Source organism: Pongo pygmaeus, chromosome 8, assembly GCF_028885625.2.
Source record: "Pongo pygmaeus isolate AG05252 chromosome 8, NHGRI_mPonPyg2-v2.0_pri, whole genome shotgun sequence".
Lineage (NCBI taxonomy): Eukaryota > Metazoa > Chordata > Mammalia > Primates > Hominidae > Pongo > Pongo pygmaeus.
Window position 1 is genome coordinate 138822423 of NC_072381.2, and position 23320 is coordinate 138845742.

At 62.4% G+C, this 23320-nt stretch overlaps 2 protein-coding genes across 14 annotated transcripts in view; both read right to left on the reverse strand.

Moving 5' to 3' along the window:
* Positions 1-322: 322 nt before the first annotated feature.
* On the reverse strand, positions 323-18202 carry ADAM8 (ADAM metallopeptidase domain 8). Of its 5 annotated transcripts, none has more exons than XM_054435117.2 (23): positions 15449-18202; positions 14160-14263; positions 12829-12905; positions 12621-12699; positions 12433-12509; positions 11925-12114; positions 11628-11690; positions 11469-11537; positions 11088-11257; positions 10856-10937; positions 10470-10618; positions 10192-10369; positions 9865-9954; positions 9555-9744; positions 9410-9479; positions 9007-9160; positions 8543-8620; positions 8101-8175; positions 7394-7508; positions 6554-6743; positions 5988-6053; positions 1584-1661; positions 323-1125 (listed from the first exon to the last, which is right to left on the reverse strand). In XM_054435117.2, exons 1-23 carry the CDS (start codon positions 15492-15494, stop codon positions 1098-1100), a joined length of 2418 nt encoding a protein of 805 aa, XP_054291092.1. In that variant the 5' UTR covers positions 15495-18202; the 3' UTR covers positions 323-1097. The 5 variants fall into 5 exon arrangements, with proteins under 5 accessions (XP_054291092.1, XP_054291091.1, XP_063526494.1 ...); XM_054435116.2 differs by having other exon boundaries at positions 8091-8175; XM_063670424.1 differs by lacking the exon at positions 15449-18202 and adding an exon at positions 14385-15411 and having other exon boundaries at positions 8091-8175.
* Positions 18203-18344: 142 nt separating this feature from the next.
* Positions 18345-23320, reverse strand: part of TUBGCP2 (tubulin gamma complex component 2) — a 28148-nt gene continuing 23172 nt past the window's right edge. For all 9 annotated transcript variants that reach the window (XM_054435106.2, XM_063670420.1, XM_054435107.2 and 6 more), the window contains 5 exons: positions 22106-22226; positions 21412-21555; positions 20517-20636; positions 19521-19684; positions 18345-18603 (listed from right to left, as the gene is read on the reverse strand). In XM_054435106.2, the coding sequence (XP_054291081.1) occupies positions 18468-18603; positions 19521-19684; positions 20517-20636; positions 21412-21555; positions 22106-22226 (685 nt within the window). In that variant the 3' untranslated portion in view covers positions 18345-18467. The remainder of the gene's footprint in view (positions 18604-19520; positions 19685-20516; positions 20637-21411; positions 21556-22105; positions 22227-23320) is intronic.

Here is a 23320-nt window from a genome sequence, read left to right on the forward strand (position 1 = left end):
GCGGCCGTTGCCGGGAGACGAGACGGGGGCGGGGCCTGGCCGTTGTCCGGAGACGGGGCGGGGCGGGGCTAGCGCGGTCTCCTCAGCGCATCGCAGCGAAGTCGTCTTGGGCGCGGGTTTCTGGATCGGATCGTCTGCCCGCGGGAGGGGCGGGACTGCTTAGTTACGGGGGGAGGGCCTGAGAAATCCAGGGAGAAAGGAAGGTGGCTTGACCTCATCTATTCGTGTCTGCATTTTACCAAGCGCCGACCCTTGTATCTCGTGAACTGAAACGCACCATCCTTCCCCGCTGATCTAACAAGAATCTACAGAACTCGGTCAATAACTTATTAGTAAAATATACATTTCTCATTATTAAAGAATAAAAGCTTTCAGCCCTGCTGAACACACATCTGAGATCTCAAGAAAACCAGACAAGACAGCTGACTCTCCCACATAGTCCTTTCCATAAAGGCGATTCCTAAGCTTAAACACACACAAAGCTGGGGCTGTCCCTCTTGAATCCCATGGGAAACAGGCCCCAAGATCAGGGAACCTGGAGTCGGGAGCTTGGGGTGCAGTCCGCTCACTGACACCCTCTCGAAGAGCACGCAGGGGAACCTGGTCCTGGGATGGAGTCTTTCTGGGGATGCCCCACGTATGCGCTGCCTGGAACCGGGTGCCCAGGGCAGCCAGCTCAGCAGGCCCCAGAGCAGGGGCAGGTGTGGCTGCAAGGGGCTGTGTATGTGGCCTCCTGAACACAGGGGGAGACCAGTGGCCACCTAGAGACACGTACACACACACGCACCCACAGGCACACAGCTCATCCCAGCCTGGTGCCTGCAGACAGCTGGGGCTACGCGTGGCCAAGGCAGGGAGAAGGAAGTGGCTGAGGGCATGGACAGCAGGAGCCTCTCAGGTAGACGCATTCCTGAGGTCAGAACAGCAGCTGAGCCTGCAAAGTCAGGGTCTAGGGCTGAGTGGCGCTAGCTGGACTGTGGAATGCTGGAACGCATGGGTTCTCTGCTGCAACTTCTCCAAATTTCCATACAGGCACAGGTGCCCCACCTAGGGTGCTGTGGGAGCTCCGGCTCCTTGCTTCCTCTGGATGGGGGGCTTCAGGGCAACCTTTGGGCCAACAGCACCCTGGGAGGAGGAAAAGATAACCGATGTTGAAAAACTACCTGCTATAAAAGGTATATAAAGGGTACAACTAAATTTTACGTCCTTTAACATTTCTTAAAATGTGGATTCTTGGTTCATCCACCAACAGCATGGCCCATCCACACAATGGCAAGTGTGGCAGTCACAGTATATACGGCTCACAGAGGACAGACTTTCTTCCCTGCGGTTGCTGGGGGAAAGTCAGGCACCACTGACAGCCGGGGTGAGCGTCTGCTGAGAAGTCCCCTGATCGCAGCACAGATGCCACAGTATACCCACTGCCGATGCCTTTCCCTTTTCTTTCAGACAGTCACCCAAGTTTATCCACAGATAATCAGAAAAAAACCCCACCCTCCAGGGCAGTGCCACTGTCAGCCCCATGGGGAGGCCGTGCCGTCTGCTGCACAGTGGACTCCGCCTGCTGTGTGCTGGGGCCTCACCTCAGCTGGACCAGGGTTGGCCACACCAGCCCCGGGTTTGACTGGGGGCACTGGGGGCGCGAACGTCGGCTTGATGACCTGGGAGGAAACAGACACAGCTGACATGGGTCCCCCAGGCAGTCCCGGCCCTAGCCTGGACATCACCTTCCCTGGACCGGGAACGAAGCTCCCCACAGGCCTCGCTCTGCCCCCCAGGGGGCCTGCAGGCTCCGCCCCCACTGAGCTCGCTACAGAAAAACCCTCCTGGCTGCTACTGCCCACAGAATAAAGCCCATCAGTGGCAGAATGCCATCCTGGGCCCACCTGCCCAGTCCAGCTCCGGCCACACCTTCTACATCCCCTAACCAACCCCCATATTACCCTCAAAGAGCTTTTTTCCTTTCCTTTTTTTTTTTTTGATTCAGGGTCTCCCTCTGTCACCCAGGCTGGAGGGCAGTGGCATGATGTTGGCTCATTGCAGCTTCCTCTTCCTGGGTTCAAGCGATCCTCCCGCCTCAGCCTCCTGAGTAGCTGGGACGACAGGCACAAGCCACCACACCCAGCTAATTTTTTATTTTTTATAGAGACGGGGTCTCCCTATGTTGCCCAGGCTGGTCTTGAACTCCTGGGCTCAAGTGATCCTCCTGCCCCAGCCTCCCAAAGTGCTGGGATTACAGGCATGAGCCAACGTGCCTGGCCTGAAGAGCTCTACAAATTGCCTGAATGTGGGGTTTTGGAAGCTCAAAGGCCAATAATTAGCTACTAAAACACGTGTTTCTTTGCATTTCAGCTTTCCCAGGGTAGGGAGGCTGGATGTCCACCACACAGAGCTTGGAGCTCACTCCTGGCTGTGTCACACGGAGCCTGGGTGGGCTGAGCATTTGCAGTTTTCAGCAGCTTCCAAAGGACCCTACTGAGCAGCCAGGGGAGGCCCGTGAGAGTGAAGAGTGAGTGACTTCCCTCCTGCACAGTTCTGCAGCCTCTGCCCCATCTACCTCCACGCCTGGTTCCTGCTGCAGCCTCTGCCCCATCTACCGCCACGCCTGTTCCTGCTGCAGCCTCTGCCCCATCTACCTCCACGCCTGGTTCCTGCTGCAGCCTCTGCCCCATCTACCGCCATGCCTGTTCCTGCTGCAGCCTCTGCCCCATCTACCCCCACACCCAGCTCCTGCTGCAGCCTCTCCCCCATCTACCGCCACACCTGTTCCTGCTGCAGCCTCTGCCCCATCTACCTCCACGCCTGTTCCTGCTGCAGCCTCTGCCCCATTTACCGCCATGCCCGGCTCCTGCTGCAGCCTCTGCCCCATCTACTATCACGCCTGTTCCTGCTGCAGCCTCTGCCCCATCTACCTCCACGCCCGGCTCCTGCTGCAGTCTCTGCCCCATCTACCTCCACGCCTGTTCCTGCTGCAGCCTCTGCCCCATCTACCTCCACGCCCGTTCCTGCTGCAGCCTCTGCCCCATTTACCGCCACGACCGGCTCCTGCTGCAGCCTCTGCCCCATCTACCTCCATGCCTGTTCCTGCTGCAGCCTCTGCCCCATCTACTTCCACGCCTGTTCCTGCTGCAGCCTCTGCCCCATCTACCTCCACGCCTGTTTCCTGCTGCAGCCTCTGCCCCATCTACCGCCATACCTGTTCCTGCTGCAGCCTCTGCCCCATCTACCCCCACACCCAGCTCCTGCTGCAGCCTCTGCCCCATCTACCTCCATGCCTGTTCCTGCTGCAGCCTCTGCCCCATCTACTGCCACGTCCGGCTCCTGCTGCAGCCTCTGCCCCATCTACCTCCACGCCTGTTCTGCTGCAGCCTCTGTCCCATCTACCTCCATGCCTGTTCCTGCTACAGCCTCTGCCCGATCTACCGCCACGCCTGTTCCTGCTGCAGCCTCTGCCCCATCTACCGCCACGCCTGTTCCTGCTGCAGCCTCTGCCCCATCTACCTCCACGCCTGTTCCTGCTGCAGCCTCTGCCCCATCTACCTCCACGCCTGTTCCTGCTGCAGCCTCTGCCCCATCTACCTCCACGCCTGTTCCTGCTGCAGCCTCTGCCCCATCTACCTCCACGCCTGTACCGCCACGCCCAGCTCCTGCTGCAGCCTCTGCCCCATTTACCTCCACGCCTGTTCCTGCTGCAGCCTCTGCCCCATCTACCTCCACGCCTGTTCCTGCTGCAGCCTCTGCCCCATCTACTGCCACGCCTGTTCCTGCTGCAGCCTCTGTCCCATCTACCGCCATGCCTGGTGACCATCACTTCCTTGGCCAAAAATCTCTCTGCCCCCTCCAGGCCCCCGTTTTGCCTGTCCAGACCCCTTCTAGGACTATTTCTGCAACTCACGTACAAGTCTGAAGTTAGACTATTTCTGCAACTCACATACAAGTCTGAAGTTAGACTATTTCTGCAACTCACATACAAGTCTGAAGTTAGTTCAAATAAAAAGTTAAAAAGGAAAGAGAGAAATAGAAAATCACTATTAGGGCTGGGCACAGTGGCTCACGTCTGTAATCCCAGCACTTTGGGAGGCCAAGGCAGGCAGATGACGAGGTCAAGAGATCAAGACCATCTTGGCTAACACAGTGAAACCCCGTCTCTACTAAAAAAAAAAAAAATACAAAAATTTAGCCAGGCGTGGTGGTGGGTGCCTGTAGTCTCAGCTACATTGGGAGGCTGAGGCAGGAGAATGGCGTGAACCTGAGAGGTAGAGCTTGCAGTGAGCTGAGATTGCGCCACTGCACTCCAGCCTGGGCAACAGAACGAGACTCCATCTCAGAAAAAAAAGAGAGAAAATCACTATTAGGCAAACAGCACAGAACAACTGTTGCAGCCAATATTCACCAATGGATGTCAAAACTAGTGGGTCCAAGCTTAAGGTTCAAAGAGTCTCAAGGTATCTCCCCCAGGCATCTGCTCACTATAAACAGAAGACAGGGGCTTTCTAAGGAAAAATCCGTGGACGCTGCTCCAACTAGGCGCTGTGTCAACATCACCCGTGACGGAAGCTGCATGTGGGCCAGGCCTGGGCTGTGCCCTGGGAAGGACATGTCCAGTGCTGCCCCCACCAACAGTTCACGGCCCTCATGCACACGAGGAAAGACGGGACAAACCCAGGCTGAGGGACTCTGAAAACACTGCTGGCCACACTGCCAAAGTGCAAGCTGAGGAAAGGCAGAGGGGCCGGGGGCTGAGTGCCTGGGGGGACCATGGCCGGAGAAGGGCGTCCGGAGGGAGCGGGCAGTACCGACTGGGTCGCACCGGTGACTTGGCGCCTCGGCTGTGCGCCCACACTGTGGCCATACGGGAGCTGACCTGGGATGTGGCACCACAGCCGTGCGCCCACACTGTGGCCATTTGGGAGCTGACCTGGGATGTGGCACCACAGCCGTGCGCCCACACTGTGGCCATTCGGGAGCAGGCCGGGCGAAGGGCATGCAGGATTCTCTAGGCTATTTTTGCAACTTTTCTGTAAGTCTAAAATTTGTTTAAAATTAAATGTTAACCAAAAAAAAAGCCTCTACCCAGAGGGCAGGGGCTCTCCTGCCCCAGGTCTTCCCTGCACAGCCCAGTCCTAGGGCTGACCACAAACCTCTGTGGAGGGGGTCCCCGGAGATGCACCGTGGGACCTCTTCACACAGGCACCTCCCCAGCCCCGGACTGCCCGCCACCGTCCTGCCCTCTCTGAGGACAGAGGTTGCTCACAATGTCCAGCAATGCCAAGTGGGCCTTGATGGTACCACTGGGGCCCCGTGCCAGGCCCCAGAGAGAAAGCCTGGCCCTTTCTGCTGCCCTAGCTGAGTCAGGGGCCCCAGGAAGGGAGCTCAAGGGCCCTTCTCCACCCACTGCCAGAGCGGTTTCCCAGGGCTGAGGCCAATGAGCTGCCCCCACGGGGTCCAAAAAGGGTTCCAAGGTTAGCCCAGAGGTGGGAGCCAGGGCACAGGGACAGGACCCCAACCCTGGGGGGACACAGAGGCCTGGGAGTTAACCCTCAGCATGCCAGGGCTCCAGTGATTCAGGTTTTGAGAGATCTTTTCAAAACCCCCAAAGCCCCCAAACCCAAGGGAAGCGCGGAACGTGTCCCGGCCCTGAGCCCACCCACCCATCTGTCCTGCAGGGCCCCAGAGAGTCCTCTTCTCTGCCAGAGCTTCAGCTCTGGGAGGGGCTTGGTGGGTGGAGCAGGTCTGAGTGGAAGGAGAAGGAGCCAGGACCCCCAAACCAGCTCCAACGCAGGGCAGGACTGAGCTCCTGCCTTCCTGTGGCCTTGCTGACCTACCTTTCAGTCTGATGTCCTCACGAGGCCGGGCTAACCAGCCTTCTGTGTATAGCAGGGGCCACCTGGGGATCCTTAGCCCCCGGTGCAGTGCACAGACCCCAATCCCATCAGGAAGGCCTGGACACCCTCAGACGGCTTGGCCGCCCAATCACCACTGCTCACCTGCTTTGGTGCCTGCCGGGTATAGACAGGAACTGGGAAGGGTGGGCTGGACACAGTGACTGGAGGCTGGAGGAGATAGGGCCGAGAGCCTGGGTCAGAGCTGGGACCACACCCTGTGCCCCTCCAGCACCCCCAGCTCCAGGATCCAAGGTTCCTGCCTCTTGTGTGTGCTGGAGGGGTCTGCGCGGCCATAGGGCCCCACCCCAGATGAGAAGCCCCACCCCATTCCTCCCCTCAGCTGTGTGATCCCGAGCTGGGGGCCGGAGAGCATTTGCGTCTCGACACTGTCCTCAGATGGGCTCTGTTGAGGCCAGGAAGCTTCCCTGGCCTTGGAGCCCCCAAGTTTAAGTTCAAGCTCAGATGCTGTCATGGCTCAAAGGGGTCTGGGAAGTGCCCACTCCCGAAGCCTCAGTGTTCCCAGCAGCTGCTCTGGGCCTCGGGGCCACCGACGGCCTGTGCGTGAATTTAATGAAAGGGCTCTGCTGGCCTCGGGCTGCACTTGGGGTCACAGGATGGGGCCTGGGCACTGCTTTCAGCCTCATGAACCCGCCAGGGGTGGTGCTTACAGCAGGGGGCGGCCTCTTAGGAGCCACCGAGGAGGCCCGGTGTCCGGCGGGCTGGCCCGGGTAGGTGGTGGGGACCGGCTCTTGGGGGCCCCTAGATGGGGCCGGAGCCCCGCCCTTGGCCGGCATGCAGCTGGCAGCCTGGTGGAACAGGGGGTTGGAGCGCCCCATGGTGGTCTTGGGAGCCATGTTCCTGGGGAGGAAGCACAGGATGCGTGGTCAGTGTCCGGCCATGGGGCCCCAGCACCACACCCGAGTCTGTCCCTCCCAGCTCCAGCCGACCCGAGAGGCTTCAGGGCGAGAGGTCGTGGCCATGAGACACAGACGGGCCCAGGAGACGGGGAGGATCCTGAAGAGGCAGGGACGCCCGCTCCATGTCCTGGGGGCCCCAGTCAGGTGGGCGGGAGATGCTTGGAGGCTGTGGGGCCAGTGTGTCCTGCTGTGTGGGGGTCTCCTGCTGTGTGGGGGTCCAGGTCCCTAGAGCAGGGCTCAGCAGGAAACTGGCGGGGTGCTCACGGGGCTGGGTCAGGGTATGGGGGACCACACTGGGCCTCTCTGGATTTGCCCCAAGCCCAACTTGCCACCAAAACCATGCCCTGCCCCAGCTTCGGGGGAAAGCGGAGTCCAGAGCGGCACCGGCTGAGTGGAGCCAGGAAGGGCCTTCAAGCTCAGCCCAAGCGGGCGGGGGCATCACGATGTCGGGCACAGAGGAGCCTGGGTGTCCATGCTGTCCACCGCGGGCCCGTGCTGGGCGCTCCTTCCTCCGGCAGCTGAGCACGGGAAGCACTCGCCATCCTCCATCATAGCCCCTGCCACCCTCTGTCACAGCCCCGCCACCCTCACCTGCTCCGGGTGCGGCTCCGGGCTTTGCGGTAGACGATGATGCCTGCCAGGGTGACCAGCACAATTGCCAGGAGCACCACAACCACCACCACGAAGATGAGGAGGCTCCCGGACGCTGTGGGACACACGGCCCCACATCAGGCAGGCAGGCCGCGACCTCAGGCAGGAGTCAGGGAGGTTCCCAGAAACACGGTCTTTCTCAGCACCCCCAGGCCGTGCCCTGTGGACCCCTCAGGGAGGACCCGGTACCTTACACCGGCACTCCCAGCTCACCAGTGACAGGTTGGAGAGCTTGGCAGGGTGGCCCTGGGCCACAGTGCTGTGGGCACGGCTGTGCCTTTGAGGCCTGATGCTCTGGACGACCACGTGCTCAGTGGCCGCCAGGGAGGAAATGCTGAGTGGCCTCAGGGCCCTGGGCCGAGGAGGGGCTGGAAGACACAGGCTGAGAACACTAGAGTCTCAGCTTACCGCCGTGCCCTGCCCTCGGCCGCTGCCTCCCTCTGGGACAGGGCTCTCCCCTCCTCACATCGGCCTGGGGGCAGACAGGCTCTGCCTACACCTGTGTGCCGACGCCTGTGGTAGCAAACTGGCACCATGAACACCACCAGCTTCCCGGGTCCGCAGCTTCTGCCTGGGCTCTGTTGGGGCCCTCTGAGCTTGCACCCCAGCCCCACCCACGCTGGCCAGGGAGGCCTACCCGCGTGCACCTCAGTCAGCAGCTTCGCGCAGTGGGGCGGGGCCCAGCCCGCGTGGCAGTGGCACTCCTGCTTGTGGTTGCACACCTGCGTGGACGGCTGGGCTCAGGGCCAATCCTGGCGTGGACCCCAAGGGGCCGTGGGGTCCGCGCCTCCAGCATGAGGGCCCCGGGCCAGCCCCACCCCCGAGGGCCCCTCGGTCCCCGCCCACGTGCGCCGACGGCAAGGCCCCTCCATGTAGCCCCCGCCCATTGCCCAGTGACCATGCAGGTTCCATCCATGGAGGCCACCCAGGCCGGGCCTCAGCCGACATGGGCTCCACAGAGACCCCCACGGACAGGACACGCCGGGCTCCCCCAGCTTCAGGCTCCTATGTCCAGAGCTGTCCCCAGCACCAGCTCCCTCAGAGCGGCAGCCTCTGTGCAGGGACCCCGTCCCGAGAGGCCACACATACCCCGTGGTTGTGGCACTGGGCGGAGCAGTTTCTGGATCTGTAAACGTGTAAGTCCTGGCAACGTCCTTTCCAGCAAACCTGGGGGTAGGAGGCATCTCTCAGGCAGCCGCTGTGGACCCCTGCCCCACCAGTGTCCCTTGAAACTATGGGGTAAGCTGGGGGTGGGCTGTGGTCACCACGTCCAAGGTGGCTGTGCTTCAGCCCATCTGCCGGCTGCCTACCCCCAGAGCCCCTGGGAAATGGCCCTCCTGGGGCACGTGGCCGCCGGCGATGGCCATCAGATGAACTGAGAACCATGTCTCCCCCCACCCCCCGGCAACCTTTCAGTCTCTACTAGAAGCGCGGAGAGAACTCTGTTCCCACAGCCTCAGGCAGCTGCCAAGCTCAGAAACGCATCTGCACCCACGTGGGGCACATGCCCGGGATGCCTGGGGGGTGGCGCGGCCTCTGAGCCAGGGGCTCACCTTCTCTGGTCCGCACCGGGTGCCCTCGGGCACTGGTTCATAGGCAGTGCCATCCTCTGTGGTGAGGGCTCGGCACACAACGTTCTGGAAGCACATGCCACGCCCTGGGGGCTGCTGCCCGCCCTTGCACTGCAGAACGCCACACATGTCAGCCCTGTGGATGGAGGACAGGTCATGGGCCAGCTTGCCCAGGCACATGCTGGGGGGCCCAGGAACCACAGCAGGCTGGGGCCACAGTGACCCACCTCCCTCCCACAACACGGTGCGCTTGAGCCTGGGGTCCACGGGTCCAGAGCAGACCCTCATGGGAGCAGGACCCTTTGCGGAGGCCCTTCTGGGGCTGACCGCGCTGTGGGAACATCACACGTCCTGGGCCCAGGGGAATCTGGTCTCAGAAGCTCACCTGTACCGGCTGGTCTTGCAGCCTGGTAGGAAGTCGTAGGAGAAGCAGGACTCCTCGGCAGCCTGCCCACCTGCGGGACCAGGAGCGGGTTAGCCCTGGCAAGGCCTGCAGCCACCCTGCCGGGCCAGCTCTGTGCCCACTTCACCTGGCCCCCACAAGGCCTGGCACTGCTGGGCCAGTGTGGGGCAGGTCCCATTGTAGCAGTAGCCCCCGGAGCAGGGCGTGCCGTTCTCCTGGAAGGCGTCTTCCGGGCACTCAGGGTGCCGGCCGTCACAGAACTCCTCGAGGTCACACATGTCCTTCTTGGGACGGCACGGCTCAGCAGCCGGCTTCACCTGGCCCAGCAGAGAACAGCTCACCATGGGGACAGGTCCACGCAAGCTGCCTGGTCCCTAGCGCCTCAGGGTCCCTTCCCACCTGCCAGCCAGGGGTCCCCGGTGGGAGGCTGCACTCACCCTGCACTCCTGGCAGCAGGTACCGTGCGCACACTGGGCCCCCTCAGCCAGCTGGCAGGTGGTGGAGTTGCAGCAGCGGTTCTGGCAGTCCTGGGGTGACGGCAAAGGCCTTGGCAGGCTGCACTGGGGCGGGCTGGGCTCCAGGGCGGACCTGGCCGCCTCCCCTGACCACTGGGGTACCCTGCAGCCACTCCCTCCCTGTGACCGCTCTGGACACCAGCGGAGCCCCCAGTTCCACGTGTGGCTGTGCAGTGGTCACCCTGACCTGAAGGGACAGAAGTTGTGGCACCCCATGCTGACGGGAGCAGGTGTGGGGCATGGACGCACCTCGGGGGGGCCGCAGTCGCACTGCTCCCCACGCTCCACAAACAGGTTCCCGCACACAGGGCCGCCCACCAGGTGGCTGAGGTCAGGGGCGTTGGCGAGGCAGGCCGACTGCGGCCGCTCCAAAAAGCTCTCCAGGTAGGCCTGGCTGCAGTCACTGAACATCCTGGGGAAACTGGAGCTGGGGAGGCGGGGCAGCATTGCGGGAGGCGGCCCGGCCCCTTCCCCACCCACCTGGCACCTCCAGCATACCCTAGCTCTGCAGGGCCCAGCCGCCTCACCCAATGCTGCCCGCCATGATGCAGCGGCCGGCCTGGGAGCGTTCCCGGCAGCGGCACCCCTGGACGTTCTCATCGTGGTCCATGCCCAGGTTGTGGCCCATCTCGTGGGCCATGGTGCAGGCCACACCCACGGGGTTCTTGCTGTGGTCCTGCAGGAGGGTCCGTGCTCTCAGGAACCACGGGGCCAACTCCCCACGCCTGCCACCCTCACCCCATCAGGGCCCAGGACTTGGCACAGGTTCCCCCAACACCACCTTAAAACATAAAATCAGGCATTAAACCTGGCCTGAGGGGAGGTGGCCTGCTCCAGAGACCTGGACCGAGGCTTCCCCTCCCCTATCCAGCTCTGGCCTCAGCCTGGCAAACCCGGGCAGGAGCCCCCTCACCTGGTTCACAGCCCCTGAGCTGTGGGAGCACATGGCAGACACCCTGGCAAACCCCACTGTGGTCCCGGTGAAGTCGACACCCCTGGAAGTGGGAGTGACACAGATGCCCTGGACGCAGCTCCCTCCCCACTTCCCTCCCACCCTAGCCCTGCTCTCCCTTCCACCCCAGCCCTCCCCACCCGCCCGCCCTCCCTCCCCAGCCCTCCCCACCCTGCCCGCTCCGCCAGCTCACGTGATGAGCTGCACGTTGTCATGCAGGTGCCGCCGTGTCACGTGCTGCGCCTGCCAGGCCAGGAGGTTCTCCAGTGTGACATTGGGGTCGGGGCTGACGTGGAACCTGTCCTGACTATTCCAAATCTCCAGGCCCACCAGGACCACACGGAAGTTGAGTTTCTGATATAGCTGGAGAGACGGTGGAGTCCTGGGGGTCAGGCGGGGTGGCGGAAGGTGCAGCAGGGAGGGTGGGTGGCGGAGGATGCACCTGTCCCACTGTGAGGTGGGGCCAGGCACAGGTGCCGGGCAGAGCTGGAGCAGGTGGAATGAACCCCATGGCAACACCCCCCCACCTCCTGCCAGGGGCTCCAGCACCTCTGCAGCCAGGACTGCTGCCCACCTTGTCCACATGATTCACTACCTCCAGCACCCGATGGCGGACGGCTGCTTCACTCCCCAGCATCTGGAACTGGGGACACGAGACCCTCAGGCTGGAGCCCACACACCCCCCATGCCCCCCCCACCGGCCGCTCTCCCACCTTCCCCACCCCCAGCACACCTCTGCATTGTCCACGACCACATACAGCTCCACGTAGCGGGTCTCTCGGGATGGCAGAGAGTCCTGGGGAACAGCCACAAGAAGCCAGTCAGACTTCTCAGCCCCAGGGCCTGGACCCTCCCTCAGGGACCCGGGGCCACTGTCCAGCCCCTGCCCAGTGCTGGGGGAGCATGGCCAGGCCCGGTCCAGGCTGCAGATGATGGGCAGCACCCAGCGCATGGGGAGCCAGGAGGACTCACAGGCCAGGCAAGCGGACACCAGCAGGACCGGCCAAACACGGGAGACAAGGGTGCTCACCCCAGGCCGAGGCCTGAAGACGGCTGCCATCCGGGGCCCCAGGAGGCTGCCCAGGCTTTCGTCGCTGACCCCGCAGGTCCCGGCCGTCTGCAGCAGGTGCTCGGCCTGGTACACGGCGTGCCGCCCGCTCTCACCACCTTCATCCAGGGGCTCGATCAGGTGCAGATCTGAGCCCACCTGGAAGAAACCCCTGAGGGGAGTGGGAGCCGGGTGTGCCGTGGGCTTCAGAGCGGCCTGGTCCTGCCCTGAAGGACCAGAGGCTCCAGTTTGCTGCCTATAGCTCCCCCTACCCTGCCACCAGCAGCCCCCCGCAGGTGACTTCAGGCCCCAGGGTACAGGAGGGTGAGCCTCTTGGGCTTGGGGTCCCCTGAGCAGACCCCCCTGAGAGACAGCAAAAGCCTGAGTGGGAGGGGGAGGCACCCTCTCTGCCTCCCTTCCCCACCCCCGCCCCAGGCTTAGGCCTTCCTCTCCAACAGCAGGAGCCCTGGTGTTCTTCCACCGCACCCACCTGAGGCCGGCACAGGTGCTGAGGCTGGCGGCTGAGTCCGGGTACCCCTCCACGTGGCCCTGGTAGAAGCAGTGGTCCTACAGGGAAGCAGGAGAGGGGTCCACAGGCTGTACCCCCATGGCCCCACAGGCTCGGGGAGGGCTGCCCAGCCCCTACCTGTCCGCCCAGCTGCTCCGCCCGACCCATACCTGCCCGCGAGGCTGCTCCGTCACCTCGGAGCCATTGGCAGCTGTGTAGGTCTCTGTGTAGCCGGAGCCCAGCAGGTCCCTGGAAAAGAAGTGCTGTGGCTGCCTCGGCCCCCTTGGTGCAGAGACGCTGGCCCAGAGGCTGGACGCCAGGGACACCAGTGTGCTGGAGCCAGGCCCAGGCAGGGGGGCCAACCCGAGACCCACTCACCTGTTCTTCCGCAGGTGCAGGGTGAAGTTGTGCCCTGTGGCCCCAAGGACATAGCTCACCTTCTCTGGGTGCAGGCCCTGAGCAAGGAGGGAAGGGATCAGGGTGAGCAGCCTGCCCGGGCTGTGCCCACCTCAATCCTGGCAGCCAGAGAAGCTCAGCTGGGGAGGAAGGGGTGCCGGCCTCCAGCCCCAGGTCAAGGCTCCATCCTGGAGGGTCCACAGCCTCAGGCAGGGTAGAGGGTGGAGGGTGGAGGGTGGAGGGTGGAGGGTGGAGGGTGGAGGGTGGAAGGTGGAGGGTGGCGGGTTGGGGTTGGAGGATTGCGGTTGGATGGTGGAGGGTGGGGGGTGGCGGATGGGGGTTGGAGGGTAGAGGGTAGGGGGCGGGACTGTGCTGAAGGTGACCGGCAGAGCCCAGCACTTGGGTAGACAGGAAGGACACGATGCTCCTCGGTCCTCCCAGGCCTGAGTTTCCCCATCTGACCATGCATGGGTAATGACAATGCCCTTTCCCCGAGAAAGCATAGGGTGGGGGAGGCATAGCCTCAGCCAGGCAGCAAAGGAGGTGGGTGGCGGGGATAGCACGCACAGGCCCCTCCAGCGACAGCTGCCTGCGTCCAGGACCCGTCCCTCCCAGCAGCTGCTGGACCTGGTGGTGCCTGCAGAGCCTCCTCCTCCACCACTGCGTCTCCAGCCCCCATGTGCAGGCTGGGGCTCAGCCTGCTGAGCCCCGGGACAGCCTTAGCTGTGCCATCGGCTGGATGAGCCCAGGGCAGCAGGCAGGTCAGTAGTAGGTTCCCCAGATGCTGAGGTAAGGACAGGGCTGGGGCCGGAACTGCCCTCCCTGGAAACAGGCACACAAATGCATGCCGTGCACATGTGTGCACACCCACCCACTCAGGCTTCAGGAATCACCCTCGGGCAGCCCCGGTCGGGGAGGGGGGCCATTCTCAGTTCCCAGCCCTGGGAAACCCCCACCAGGCCCCCCCATACACAGGAAGGTGTGTCAACTCTGCGGTGAGCCAGCGTCACTTCTCAAAGAGGAATTTGGCTCATCAGCCTTGCCAAGTGAAACTGGGGAGGGGCTCGGGGCCAGCACAACCTGCCCCTGCTCCCTTCCAGAGGCCCATAGAGTTCCTGAAGGAACGAGGAGGCTGTGAGCCCCCAGGCAGTGCTGGAGGGAGGAACGGAGATGGGCCCCAGGGGGCTAGAGCTGTAGAGGGCAGCCCCAGACGCCCACCTGGCCTCTCACCAGTTTCCGTAAGCTAAAGCTCCTTTCACAGAAATAGGCTCAGGGGCCAGCCAGGGACCCTCCCCAGGCCAGCTTAGACTCACCAAGTGGGAGGGCAGAGCTCGGCGGACTCGGGGTCCCGGCAGACGCCGTGGCAGCACCACCTCATACTGCTCCATGAGGACCCAGGGCCGGCTGGGGGTGATCGCTGTGGGAGGGAGGGTCAGCAGGCATGAGGGGCCGGGGGGCAGGGAGTTTCCTTCCCAGAGGCCTCCTGGGCCCTCAGATTCTGCCCCTTGCTGGGCTTGACCCTCCCCTGGGGAACTCACCAGATAGCTCGGGGACAAAGACTCAAGTGAGGGTTCTGTGCCTAAAAGACCCCAGGAGCATCCCCAGGCATGGTCGCTGGGCCTGTGTCCTGCAGCACCCACACACAGTGCTCAGAGAGCCTGTGGGTGCCAACGGGTGCCAGCGACTCCACAGGCCTCCAGGCTGTCTCAGATCTCTGGAGGGGCCCGAGGGCAAGGATGAACCTTCCCCCCAGGGAGGAGGACTCGGGCTGCCGACCTGCCCGTTTCCATCTCCTCCTCCATTCTTCCGATCATCTGATCGCATCTAACTGGGGAGCAGGAAGGGCCTCCCAGAGGCTGTTCACCTCCCAAGAACTGGAAACTCCCTGGTATCCGAGAGCAGAGGGCAGGGACCCAGCACGCAATGGGCAGGGTTTCAGAGACCACCAACCCCAAGACCCTTTGCTCCCGTTAAACACAATAGTGGACGTGTCTCCATGACCACATCTCCAACCTGGAGAGGCAGCAGGGGAGCAGCCAGCCCCCATCTGCCCAGGAAACTGGCGGGAAGCAACCCGGCCTCCAGCCTGAAGCTCCTCAGCACACCCCAGCCCAAGTCCCTCCAGGAGCAGGGGTGGGATCCAGGGGCAGCAGCCCCATGTCCTCCCCCAGGCAGGAGACGGGTGCCCTCAGCCCACACCCCTGCACTCCAGGCCCCAGCTTCGCTGCCCTCCCTTCCCTCCTTGGGTAAATAGTGGGGGTGGGTAGCCCCACAGGTGAGTCCCAGGAACCCAGGGCGCCTCGCGCAGCAGGTGAAGCGTCCTGCTTGGCCTGGCCCCGACCCCACTAACAAGCTCAGAGGCGGGACTTCCCTCTCACAGTTCACCTTTGAAGGTTCCCTCCGACCTCCCCAGCCTCCCCGGCCCGGGGCTCTCCACCCAGAGACCACTGTGCACCTGACGGCCCGCTCCCAGGGACCAGCCCGAAGCCGGGCCAGGGTGCGGGGCGCGGGCAGGCCAGGGGCTCGGGGCCCGCGTCACGCCCTGCAGGGAGAGCCACCCTGCCCCGCGCCGCGCCCGGGACGGTTCCCTGGAACCACTCACCAGGCAGCATCATCGTGCCCAGCAGCCAGAGTCCGAGGCCGCGCATGGCCGGGTCGGGGCGCGGAGGCGGAGGTGACAGCCCCGCGGGACACGGTCTAGTTACTGCGCTCCTGGCCGGAGGCTCTTTTCCGCTCGCCCCGCCCCGGCGCCCCGGCGCCCCGCAGCCAATGGGCCCCTCGGCCGGTGGGAGGGGCGGGGCGCGCGGCACCTGGGGCGGGGTCCGTTTCCCCTCCCCCCACAATCCAGCCTCCTCCCTTGCACAGGTGAGGAAACTGAGCCACAGCCTGTCCCAAGTCCGGCCAGCGCCCTGAGAGGGGGCCTCTCGGCGGACCGGGCGGCTGGAAGGAGGTGGCGCCAGGCAGGTCCTGGAGGGGAAGGGACTTGTGAGGGCCGCCTGGCGGTTTCAGGAGACGGGGGCTCTGACTTCCTGGGGAACAGAAAGCCCCAGGCAGGGGCAAGTCATGGCTTTATGGGCATAGGTTCAGCCCTGTGGGAAGCTCTGCCACCCGCCCCCTCAAGCCTGCGCCCTGTCCACCAGGCTGAGGCCTCACTGGAGTGGGAGAGGCATGGGCCCGCAGGTGTCCAAGTCGGGAGGGGGAGCCCTAGGTGGGGGGCCCAGCCCAGGTGATGGCAGGTGCAGGGGCCATCCCCAGCCTAAGATCCCCAGACAGCAGCTGACGCTGGCTGACGTGGACCAAAGCCTGCAGCAGCCCACCGTGGCTTGGCTCCGGCTTCTCCAGGCCTGCGGCCAAGCGTGCTTGCCCTTGGTAGCCACATTCCCCGTGGTGGGCTCAGCCTCGAGGGTGCAGGTTCAGGCTGACCCCACAGCTCCACAGACGGTCCACCCAGGACCCCTCCCTGGGGCTTTCACAGCCAGGCTTCCCTCCTGGGGTGGGAACAGTGGTGGTGGCAGGAATGGCAGCTCAGATGACCACACGAGGCGCTGCTCGACAGATCACATGGTGGTGGGGCCCTCAGGGCCTCCCTGGGGAGAGGCAGGGCAGGGCCAGCAAGGGGCTGGAGGGAGTCCTGCCTGGAGAGAGGGCACCGGGGCAGGGCAAGTCAGGCACCTGCACAGGCCTAAGGGCAGAGGACAGAGGTCAAGGGGCAGTGGCAAGAAGAGGCCGGGGCCTCAGAGGTTATCCTGGGAGGACAGGGAACCCTGAGGATCTAAGCTGGCCTGAGTGATGCTGTCACATTTTGTCTCAAAGCCATTCTTACCCTAATGTGAATGGCATGAAACGCAAGAAAGCAGGGGCTGGCACTGGGCCACAGGTGACTTCTGCTACCTGGGGGTGTGTCCGCTTGCCTGTGTGGTACAGGACGAGGCCCCCCAGGCTGCTGAGAGGCTCCCAGGTAGGGCTGGGGATGCTGGCCTGTGCCTGAGCTCATGCAGGTGACCCCGTTATTATAGAACAATGGCCAGCCAGCAATCACCCTTCCGTTCCTTGACCTTGTGGTACAAGTTACTCAACAGCAAAGTGCAAAGGCGGCATGCCGGTCACATCAGAGGCACAGCAAGGCCCCTGCCGATGCTGAGCTACCAGGGATTTATTCCTAAAAAGACAGGACCAGCTCGGGCCAGAACAGACTCCTCCCACGCTGAGGAAGTTCCACCCAGTCCCACAGAACACAGCTCTCGTCTCCAGCAGGCGCCGGGGGGGTCTGGGAGCCTGAACCCCACAGCCCTGGAGGCTTCCCTCCCCTCCTCCTGTCACCACCTGCAAACCCCACTTCTCAAGGCCCAGGGCTTCCCAGAGCCCAGGACACAAGACCAGAGGTTTCTGGGCCTCAGGGCCAGGCAGGAAAGCTAGCAGGCTCCTCTGCTCACGGGTCTGGCATTTGCACAACACTGAGACTATGACAATTTGGGTTGCTGATAAATGTGTTTACTCACAGGCCAAACCTGCACAGGCTGCAGACAAGGAGGAAGCAGTTTGTGGCTGGAGAGTTGGACACCCCCACACCCCCGCTCTGCGGTGCTCTCAGCGAGGCAGCCCCGGGCGAGAGCAGCCCACACCCTTGTTCCCGACAGGATCCTGTTCTAGCTATCCTTCCTCCCAACCTCGCCTCCAGGGCCCTTCCTCACTGCCCAAGGGGGCCGAAGTGCTGAGAGCTGAAGGTGACAATACATATGCAGGTCGGCAGGAAGGGGCAGCTTGGCCAGAATGTAGCCAGAGCAGACCAACCTGGCCGGGGCAGCCCTGAGGCTCCCAGGGCCCTGTCACACTGGGGATGGCTGTGCTGCCCACTGTAGCCCTGGAGGTGGGAAGACAGAGGGCAGACGACCGCCCGAGGGGGACTGGGTAGGGTGTCAGTCTGAGTAACTTCTACGTAACAAGGCGGTACCGGATAGGGCGGGGTGGGGGTTAGCCAGCAGCAGAGCCTGCCCCTCAACCACTCTTCAGTGGGTGCGTCCCACGGAGTGGGAGGTGTGGGCTCCCAGGGAGCCTGAGGGCTCTGTCTGTGGCCTCCTGCCCCGGACCAGTTGGAGCAGCAGCAGGAGGAGGGGTGTGGAGGCGGGTGAGTCCTCAGGAGAAGGAACGGGGCTGCCTCTGGGGCCGAAGCAAACCTGACACCCGATGCCCGGTGGGTTTCTGCAACTCCCTGACCGTTTCCAGAGGCTTGTCCCGGTTCCAACAGACCTCAGGGAGCCCGGCCCCAGCTCACCTGGAAGGATGTGGACACCAGGCCTGGATCTTACCCCGCATGCATCTTTGCTTGCTCCTGGCTTAAACACCATGTATTTCTACTTTGAGGCCAAAAACACCCAAAAAGGTGATAGTGTAATTTCAAAAAGAAAACAGATTAGCAAATCCAGGGAGACATCCACCCTGCCTGGGCAGCTTCTATAAAACAAAACCCAGCGCCTTGAGAAACAAAATGAGCTGAGGCGGTCATTCCTGCTTTATATTTAAACTGCAAAGACAGAACACAGAGCATTCGATTTGAAAATTCTGGACCCATTTGCACCAGTCCCTGCTGACCCCACACCCTTACTTCCTGTCGCAGCCAGGGCTCACTGTGCGGTGACTGCGACCCTGGGTGCAGGAGCCGGGGGCCCCCGCAGGACAGGCACTTGGGGGGCGGCCTTCTGGCTCCTCTCCGCAGACAGGCGCTCCAGGCGCTCCGTGTAGAAACCATTGAAGTCAAGCCTGTGAGGAAGGACAGTGGAGCTGGGGCGCACACCCCTTTTGCGGGTGCATGCTGGGCAGCAGGGGTGTGGAAGGACGGTGCAGCTGGGGTGCACACCCCTTCTGCGGGTGCATCCTGAGCAGCCCTGCTCCTACCATGGGGAAGTGTTCAGCTACAAAGACCATAAGAGGCCCTGCAGGGGTGAGGGTGAGGCACGCTCCTAACTAATGTTTCCACAGGAAGGTTTTCAGTCCTGTTCCGTCCTGCTCAAAGGCACAAACACAGGTTTCTTCTCTCCTGGCCCCAGAAAGTTGGGGCTCCCGTCACCCCAGCAGGGCCTGGCAATGGGGTCTGAGGTGTCAGGGGCTTGGAGAACCAAGCAGTGGTTCTCAATGCAGGGTGGCCTCAGAAACCCCTGCTCAGAAAATCAGAACATTTGTGGGGGGCACAGGGCACAGGGTGGTCCAAAAGCACAAATAGGCACCTTCCCAAGGACAGCACCCCCAAGGGCACCACCCCTTCCAGGATGGCAGCTTGGCCACCTGGCCCTTTCCCCCAGGCTAGGTGTTAGTGCAGCATGAGGGAAGCTGACCCAGGCCTGACCAGCCCCACAGGACACACACAGCTGCAGGGTTGCCAATGGGGCAGCCCAGTTGCACAGAATGTCACACCCCAGGGAGAGCCGCGCTAGCCTGACTTCAGGGAGTGGCACATGACCAGCACTAGCACCAGGACACAGACCTGCCCCACCTTCCGAAGGAGGCTACACCAGGTGGACCAGGGGAGGGTGCAGGGCAGATGAGGCCTGGATGCAGGGGCAGGTGCTGAGCTGGGGTGGCGCTGGGCTGGGGCAGGTGCTGGGTTGGGGCAGGTGCTCGGCTGAGCCGGGGGAAGGCTGAGCCGGGGCAGGCGCTGGGCCGGGGTGGTGCCCACCCACCTGGAGATGACGCTGGCCATGCCGTGCTCACAGTCACTGGTGCTATAGATGCTCAGCCGCGCCAGGAGGTCCAGCAGGTGGGCTGAGAAGTTCTTGTCAAACTTGTTGATGGTGGCCTCGAAGCCAGACACCAGCTGCGCAGCGTCCGCGTGCTCAGCCAGGTGCTGGAAAGCAAGCCGGGGCGCGTGAGCCATGCCCATCCCCACCGCGGGCCTTCCTGGCTCCACACCGTTCCCAGCAGGCTGGTGTCCTTTCCCTTCCTCTTTTCTTAAATAGAGAACATGGGTTCCATGATGTTTTCAGGGGACTCAAGGTAAAAAAGACATCAAAAAACATTCCTGAGAACCCAGCACTCAGAGAAAACACTCCAGGTCTCGTGGGATGAGGTGGTCAAGGCTCAGACCCCACAGGGCTGTGCCTCGAGCTCTCCTTTGGGGTCAGATCTACAAGCAAAGCACAAGCTTTCCCAGCCGCTTCTCAGCAAGGAGGTCGGGGCGCCTCTCAGTGTCCCTCACCTGCAGCCCCCACATGCTTCCAAACCCAACTCCTCTCTGCCAGCTCCAGCTCCAGCGTGTGAACACGGGACTGCCCACCCCACCACGCCACCCCGGAGCCGGTGCCGCAGGGCCATGCCTCCGAGGACATGCGGCCTGTCCGTGCCTGCTGAGAGCCTGACGGTTCTAACTCAGGACCGCACTCAGCAGGGACAGTGGGTGTGGTCCCTGCCCTCACCCGGGGGTCCCTGCACAGCGCTCTCTCTGAAGATCTGTGGGGGTTCCCTCGAGCCCGACTGGCTGAAGTGGGGACCAGAGAGCTGAGAAGGTTGTGAGAGGCTCTTGTGCTTGTGCTTGGAAGCTAATTTTAAGTCTTTTCTTCAATCCGAGGGGAGATGTAAATAAAAGGGGGGAGGTTTGTTCTCCCTGCATCAGGACGCTCAGGCTGCCGCCCCAGCCGGGAGGAAGCATCTCTCTCTGGCCAACCCTGGAGGCCACGCACCTTCCTGGCGAGCTCCTTCCGGGCCCGGTCCTCGGCCCCTGCGGGCAGCCCCGGGACGGTGCCATGCTCCAGCGTCTGCCCGCCCAGCTCACCGTCTAATTTCATGCTCTGTGTAAATTTCTAGGGGGTGGAGAGTCGCAAGGAAATGCTTCCGTTAGTTACAACCACAACGCTTTGCAGAAAAAACAAGTCCTGCAGGTACGTCACCCTCTGCACCTCTGTTGTAGCCTGCGGCTGGAGGAACACACAAGCATTTCTGAGGCTGCAGGGAAAATGACTTATCTGTGCCGACAGAATTCCTGGGTCTGCCTTCCACGGTAACCAACTGATTTTCCTGAGAACAGTTATTTTGGTGTTTCCCTATTTGGGACCCCGAAGTGGCTCTTACGTGTCAGCAATGGCTCGCAATAGCTCGCAGTGCCCGTGCCCTCCTCCACCTCCCCACTCGCCCTCCTCCGGACCCTCCCCATGGCACTGCCTGGAGAGCCTGATTCTCAGACCCCTGCTTCTGCCACTAGACGCTCAGGTTCTGCACCATCGCCAGTCGGCAGCTGCTTGTGACTAGTGCCTGCAGGTCCTTAAGGGAATCAAATTACTCAAGTGCTGACGAAAAGAGCGTGCAAGGGCCACGAGCAAAGGCCCCGGACAGAGACCAGCACCACAGAGGCTGAGGGATGGTTCGGGAGGAACACAGCCCTACCCACGCTGCCAGGGCAGGGGCTCCAGGAGAGAACCACCCGGCCAGGAAGACCAGGAGTTCTGGAAACACTCATCCCAGCGGCTCCTCCACGAACACGAGGGCAGGAAAAGGCGAGCAGGCTGCGTGCGGCCACGGTCGGGACACAGTCTGCCCACCCACGCCTGCCCACTCGATGGTGCTACCCACACCGCGCACCTGCATGCAGTTGGTGAACATGACGCACACGGACATGAGCTTGGAGAAGACCTTCAGCAGCTCGGGGTTGGTGAGCATGCAGTCCTTCAGGCAGGTGTCCAGGAAGCCCGTGTGGTAGCCAAGGACGTCGTCAATGTTGGAGGCCTGCGGGGAACAGGCCGAGCCCCTTCTCAGAAAGACGTGGCCGACAGACGGGCCCTGCGTGTGCACGTGCTCAGTCTGGCTTTGCGCATTCCTGTTTACACACTTCCACCTCTTAAACGGGCCTTGGGCTTTTAGGGGAAAACTTCCAAATATCACTAAAAAAATGATGGGCACACCCCGAAGGGGTTTCAGTTTTTAAGGCACGAGACAGGAAGGGAGGCTGCGGCTGCTTCTGGAATTTGGTACTAACAGATTCTGCCTTCAGGCCCCTCAGCCTCAGATGCGCAATGTGGGAGGGACAACCTGGGGGGAAAGATGGCTCAGAGTCTCCAGAGGACGGCAGGCAGCAGGGGGTCCCGTGTGTGGCCAGCAATGTGGGTGCAGCCCCGCCCTGGGGGGATCCCTGCCTCTCCCCTCGCCCTGCCTCTCCCGCACCTCCCGCCTCTCCCCTCGCCCTGCCTCTCCCACACTCCCCGCCTCCCACACTCCCCGCCTCCCTGTGAAAGGAAAGTGGCTTTCAAACGTTATGATCTGTGGAGCTAAAACTCACGGATTTCAGGTTTTTCTCCAGGATGTGCCAGGTCGGTTCCATCACTTCGAACATCATGTAGTATTGAATATTCTGGACGAAGTTGAGCATTCGCTGCCGCAGAGTGAAAGCCCCAGCAAACCTGAGTGACACAGAGGACGGAGGACAGCCATGGAGGACGCAGCCCCGATGGCACCGAGTGACACAGAGGACGGAGGACAGCCATGGAGGACGTGGCCCCGACGGCACCGAGTGACACAGGACAGAGGACAGCCATGGAGGGCATTCTCTGGACGTGGCTATTTCCTCTGCAGAGCAGGCGCCCCTCCCAGCACACCAGACACTCACGGCTGCTGCTCCTGCATCTGCCCAGCACAAGCTGTCACCGTCTACCAACCTATGCCCTGCAGGGACACCCCCAGCCAGGTGGACGGTGGAGACTGGGACGTGGGCTTCTTGGTGGATGGACCCCTCGGAGCCCCAGAAGCCCACGCCAGGAAGGTGCCACACAACAGATGCATATTTGTGCTTCATCATCGAGATGAGTTCTTTTTCTTCTAATTTCTTTTTTTTTTTCGAGAGACAGGGTCTTGCCGTCGCTCAGGCTGTAGTGCAGTGGCACGATCTTGGCTCACTGCAGCCTTGATCTCCTGGGCTCAAGCAACCCTCCCACCTCAGCCTCCTGAGTTGCTGGAACTACAGGCATTCCCGGCTAATTAAAATAATTTTCTTTTTTTTTTTTTAAGAGATGAGCTCTTGTTACATTGTCCAGGCGGGTCTCGAACTTGTGGGCTCAAGCAGTCCTCCCACCTCGGCTTCCCAAAGTGCTGAGATTACAGGCATGAGCCACCGCACCCGACTGGACAAATTCTTAAGAAGCTCTGCCATCGACCCCTTTTTTCAACACCCTAGAGCCACAGACCGGCTGCAAAGCACCTCTGGTTCCAGCAAGATGTGGCTGCCTGCTCTCGGGAGGAGCTCGTGTCCTGCACACTGACCTGGGCAGTCTCCATGCCCGTGCAGTCACCACAAGGCTCCAGAGAGGGCTGAGGGACAGAGCCAGCATCCCCTGTGGGGTGGACGGCAGCGCCGCGCAGCTCCAAGACAGGAAAATGAAGCATTATAGATCTAAAGCTACCAACATGCACTTCTAGATGACACTTCCAGAAGCCTAGAAAGCTATCTACCAGGAGGGCACACGGGGGGGCGCTGCACCACTGGGCGGAGTGCAGCCAG